The sequence below is a fragment of the Hippocampus comes genome, unplaced genomic scaffold (genome assembly GCF_001891065.2).
Source record: "Hippocampus comes isolate QL1 unplaced genomic scaffold, H_comes_QL1_v1.1 scaffold174, whole genome shotgun sequence".
In the NCBI taxonomy this organism is placed as follows: Eukaryota; Metazoa; Chordata; class Actinopteri; order Syngnathiformes; family Syngnathidae; genus Hippocampus; species Hippocampus comes.
The window spans coordinates 3284878-3290413 of NW_017805983.1; the positions used below are offsets into that span (position 1 = coordinate 3284878).

The window sequence follows — 5536 nt, forward strand, 5'->3', positions numbered from 1 at the left end:
TATATATATATATAAACTCTTACATACACTCTTCTAAAGTACGAAGCAGAACCAAAAGACAAGACCATGATCTATTTGGAGGAATGTTCCAAAGGCATGATATTGTGACTTAGTGCTTGTAATCACAAAGATGAGAAGCACACCATTTTACCGTCGCAGTCATGTTGGCACCTTTTTCATGTCATTAATCGGGTGATAGTAAAGTTCCACCTAAATATTAGTGTTGTTAGCAACAGTGGGTTCTTGACTCTTGTCCTTTGTTTTGGTGAGCAATTTGGGCTGTCAATTAGATTGGCTCATAAAACAAACAACCAGTAATGATCGTGAAGAATTTTGTAGTCACTTAATTAAAAGTTTCTTTTTTGGACAGCACGATCCTGTGGCGGGTATGTGTGTGCCATTGTTGTCAAAACAAAGATGTCAGCAAATGGGAATCACGTACCGATAGAACGTTCCCTTGTGAAACTACCCTTTGCGTGAAACAACATATCTTCCTTCGACACTGTTGTCCTTTCATGAGTTTGATGGCATGACTCCCACATTCTACATTCCAGAGCTGCCACGAGGTGTTATAAAGCAACTGCCGTTCATTTGCTCACCTGCGTTCTCAGCATTAAGCCTCACGGCTGTCGAGGTAACACGAGACACCTTTACATTCTGCCTTGTTGAACTTAACGGGATCCGTGCCTTTATCCGTAACTCCGGCAGACCAAGTACTTTTTTTTTTTTCTTGTCGTTCCCTAGATGGCTTTTGCTCTTCGCCCTTTGATCCTCCTTTGCGGAATCAGTGGACTGCTGACCGGAGCTGTAAGTCAGTCTGTTCTGCTGGATGAAATAATCGCATATTTTCCTGCAGTCTGATTTTAAGAATATACTTTTCTTCTTCACAGTGGTCTAAGCCTTCCATTGCAAAGAAAGGTCAGAAATTGTGTCCCGAAACTTAAAAGCAAAACAATTCATTTGTTTTTGTCGCTGTTTAATACCAGATTTGATCCACATGTTTCTAATTTTCTTCCTAAAAACAACAACTGTGTTTGCAGACAATTGTTGTCCTAAAGGCTGGACTCAGTTGGATTGTCGCTGTTTCATCTATCAAGATAGCAGAAGGCAGTTTGCAGATGCAGAGGTAGGGAAAACATTTTCAGGGTTGACTGCTGTCACAAAGCAATGTTCCATCTGTTTCTGGGATGATTGACTAAATATCATGGGTTCATCTAAATAAAGTTTTCACTCCAAATAAAGTTGTTGTTTCTTCTTGTAGAGCATCTGCAACATTCTTGGTGGGAATCTGGCCTCTGTCCACAGTGCTCTGGAATATTCTGTAGTTCTGGAAATCATTCGGGCAGCCTCTGACTCGACCGTCGATGTTTGGCTTGGAATCCACGAGGCAATAGAGGTGAAACACATCCTAATTCTTGAAACAACTGTCAAAAATGATTTTGAGAGAATCATCAACTAGAGATTGACATGTTTGGGGGAAATCCCATGAGATTCCCACGGGATGGGATTCAACATGATGGTTCATCACGGAGTTGGGATGGTATAGGAAAAAAAAGGTCACGGGATCAGGACGATCCAGTCGGGGGGAAATAAAAAACACTGGATCGATGCGCAGCCATTTCCACTTAAAGTGTCACAGCATTGGGACTTGCTGTCTTAATCTTAAACCATACCTGTCAACTTGTACGTTTTCCCCGTATTCTATACGTTTTTTTTATCATTTCAAATCATGTGCGGCGTATTACAACTTTTATACGGGGAAACAAATTTTTTTATTAATTGTGAACCGATCTCACAAAGACCCATTTGGCTCAAATCCAGATCGTCGGTGGACAACGACAATGCCGTCGTCGATCGCTACTATTGTCACGGCAAACCAGCAAAAGTAATCCTCAATCATATATTTTTTTTCATCGCTGCGTACAGTAGGGATGATAAAGCATGGTGTGCGCATGCGCGGTAAACCGTCTGCATTTCCGCTTGTGTTCGCTTGTGTTGCGCGGTGCGGTTTTTGTTGCTTTGTAAGAGGAATCGTAATCATTTATAAGGGCAGCTATTAGCCGAGGTTGACAGGTATGTCTTAGATAGAGTCGAGACGATCTTTTTGGGGCAGCATCAATTGTGCACCACCCTTAGTGCCTTGTGTAATAAGAATAATATTGATAATAAGTCATTCGAGCTGGGCGCTAAATAGATGACATTATGAATCGCGATAGACACGTGATCAATATCAATAGAAAAAATGTTCAATAACATGTTCTCGACAGGAAAAAAAACCCACGAAGAAAACAACGAGCCCGGACTGTCGCGCGTTCGGTGTTGTAGGCAGACACTACAGATTGGGATTTGATTTCTGCCACAATTACAAGTTCATACGAGGACATTTTGAGCACAAAAGTGTGTTTTCAGCACACATCTGCCGATGCGAAGAAACAGCTGCTGAACCAATGACCAAGTGCACACATGCAGGCAGTTTGTGCATGTGGAGTTCGTACGCTGTACAAAAACTACGGCTTGTTTCAATAAATAACCTCAATGCAATTTTTGCAGTCAGATTCTGTTGTGAAAGCTAGCACAATTAAACACCATCAGCATCAGACCGCTAAATTTAAAGTAGACCCACGACGGTTCGTCAACAGTGATGCTTATTTGCTGCAGTCAGATCTAAGGCCAGCTGAGTCTTATCTGGTGCCACCAATTTCTACTCGTTGCAGTCAGTTGCGGTTTGGTGCCGGGCAGTGCAGATGGACCCGGAATGGTCCCGTTCGTTTCTGCTTTGCTTGTACTGTAAAAATCATTTGTGCTGCTACAGTTTCGTAGATATTGTGCAATTTAGTGTCTGGTGATGACGCTCACACTCTGAGTGCCCCCTCCCCCCAAAAAAAAAAAAAAATCCTCAAAAGAGTTTTGAAGGGCACGGGGGATTATAAACATGTTTCTCGACTACATTGCCTCAAACTATTTGCAAGTTGTCAGTGTTTGAAGGAATTGTTTTTGGCTTTTTGTCAAATCTCTCTCTCTTTTTATCAATCTATCTATATACATATCTATCCATCTCTCTCTCTCTCTCTCTCTCTCTCTCTCTCTCTCTCTCTCTCTCTCTCTCTCTCTCTCTCTCTCTCTCTCTCTCTCTCTCTCTCTCTCTCTCTCTCTCTCTCTCTCTCTCTCTCTCTCTCTCTCTCTCTCTCTCTCTCTCTCTCTCTCTCTCTCTCTCTCTCTCTCTCTCTCTCTCTCTCTCTCTCTCTCTCTCTCTCTCTCTCTCTCTCTCTCTCTCTCTCTCTCTCTCTCTCTCTCTCTCTCTCTCTCTATATATATATATATATATAGAGAGAGAGAGAGAGAGATCTATATATAGATATTTATTTATTTATTTATTTATTTGCACAATTTCTCCAAAGCATTTCAGTGGTCGCCAAATACACACAGATTTTTGCTATTCGCAGGCGGCAGTTGTTTTGTCTGTATTTAAAATGGCATTATTGTCATAGATCTAAGTGTGTGGTCCTCCGTGGCTCCCCAATCGTGCTGATGAAAAATTGCGGCCTCCCTCCATCATTTCATTCACCCATCCCTGTATTATATTGTGACAAGCATGCGTTTCCCTTCCGTCATGCAAACGTGTTCTTTCGACTTACAGGATGACGTCTTCTTTTGGACCGATGGCTCAGAGGTTGATTTCACTGCCTTCAACAATGACATGGATCCTGGAGATTGCATTGAGCTTGAATTCGATGGTAATTATGGAATAAAAATGTCGACTTCCAAATTTGATCAGACAGGGCTCCTGCTAAAGAATGAGGGAAATGACACACAAATGACATACAAAGGATTCTCATTCTCCTCGCACTGTTTTGTGTTTCCTTCTAGATGGTCTCTGGGACAATGACAGCTGCACTGACTTGAACAGATTTGTTTGTGCCAGAGAGGCTGACCAATGCAAGCACTGAATTACCCTCCAACTCTTGTAGAAACTACAAGCATACAATACCTTCGCTAGAACTGGGATTACTCTTCTCACAACAAAGTTAATTGGTGTCTGTAATCTTTGGTTTATTGCAATTCATTACAACAGATCAGTATATTCAGCTTGATTGATTCAGTCAAAGAAGTTTGACAAAAAAGTAAAACAAATCGATCATGCAATAAAACATTCTGGTATTCCATTCATTCCACTTTAAAGACACAGAGATCAGTGTTTCCCAACCTTTTTTTTAATCGACACTGGTGCCTTGAGATACAAAAATAATTTATTCCTAGACCACATGCGTAACTCAAAACATTTGAATCTCAAATCATCTTTGCTCACCGAAATGAACTGGAAGGCCATTAATCTGTTTCCCCACAATGCCTTGGCTGCACCGAGAAAATCTGTCCATAAGTTATGAACAGAATCAATGACAAAGGGCAACCCTGGTTGGGTCCAACCCTCACCGGAGACGAATCTGAATTCCTGCTGGCAGCAACCTGGATTTAGGTGCCTGGTACTCAATACCGCATCCCTCACAAGATCCCATGCTGTACATAGTCGAACGCCTTCTCCAAGTCCGCCTCACAGACGCCAGACTCTGCTTCCTCATGGGAAGACATGTCGGTAGAATTGAAGAGGTCTTCCAAGTATTCTCCCTGCCGATTCACCACGTCCCAAGTTGAGGTCAGCAGCACCCAATCCTCACAATTCACAGTGTTGATGGTGCACTGCTCCCTCTTCCTGAGACACAATTATGCCTCTAAAGCCATCAAGAGGTTATTCTCCATGGCTTCGCCGAACTCCCACACCCGAGTTTTGATCTGCACGTCGCTGATGACACCTCGAGAAAAGACTGCAAAGAATTTTCCAGTGTACGTGTTAAACTAAGGCTGTAATTAGCATAACTATTGTTTTATGACCCGTAATGACTGAAATTCTCAAGATAATCACACCAGTTCTGTTACATCTTTGGAAAACAAGAAAAAAATATAAACAAACACGAAGAGTCTGGTTGCCTTAACGCAAACTTTGTGGATTTTCATGACCTGAATGTGAGAATCGACACAGACATAAAGAACAAAATTACTTTTAATCAAGCACATTGGTATTATTTAATGGATATGATGACAGTAATTTGTCCATGACTAAGGCAATTATGCTACTAAATTAAGTATACAGTACAAAGAAAAGCTCTATCTGCTGTGACATGTACGGACCGACCACCTTAAGGCCAGAGCTCCAGTCAGCTGCCCAACAATGGACTCAAAAGCCCCGTTCACACGGCAACGTTTGGTCCGACGCTGTGCCGAAACAGATCCAGTCGAGCGTTCACACGTGCACATTTGCTCCGACGTAGCTCCACTAAAGAGCTTATACCGGACCAAATTTGATCCACCTCAGGGAGGTGGTTTAAAAATTTGCTCCAGAGCAAATGCTCGTTTGCGACGCTACGCCGGAACAAATGTGCACGTGTGAATGCAGCTGGGTTAAATTTGCTCCAGAGCAAATGCTCGCTTGCGGGGGAGTGGCCTCGCTACGCTCGCTACCAGATGCACGGAATCCGACCCC

The 5536-nt window shown here is 42.5% G+C and overlaps 1 protein-coding gene across 1 annotated transcript; it reads left to right on the top strand.

Annotated features, from left to right (window-relative positions):
- Window positions 1–514: 514 nt before the first annotated feature.
- Window positions 515–4179, top strand: LOC109528241 (galactose-specific lectin nattectin-like). The gene is made up of 7 exons (XM_019890611.1): window positions 515–634; window positions 745–807; window positions 891–918; window positions 1041–1126; window positions 1262–1396; window positions 3638–3734; window positions 3868–4179. Exons 1-7 carry the CDS (start codon window positions 530–532, stop codon window positions 3945–3947), a joined length of 594 nt encoding a protein of 197 aa, XP_019746170.1. The 5' UTR covers window positions 515–529; the 3' UTR covers window positions 3948–4179.
- The last annotated feature ends 1357 nt before the right edge of the window (window positions 4180–5536 follow it).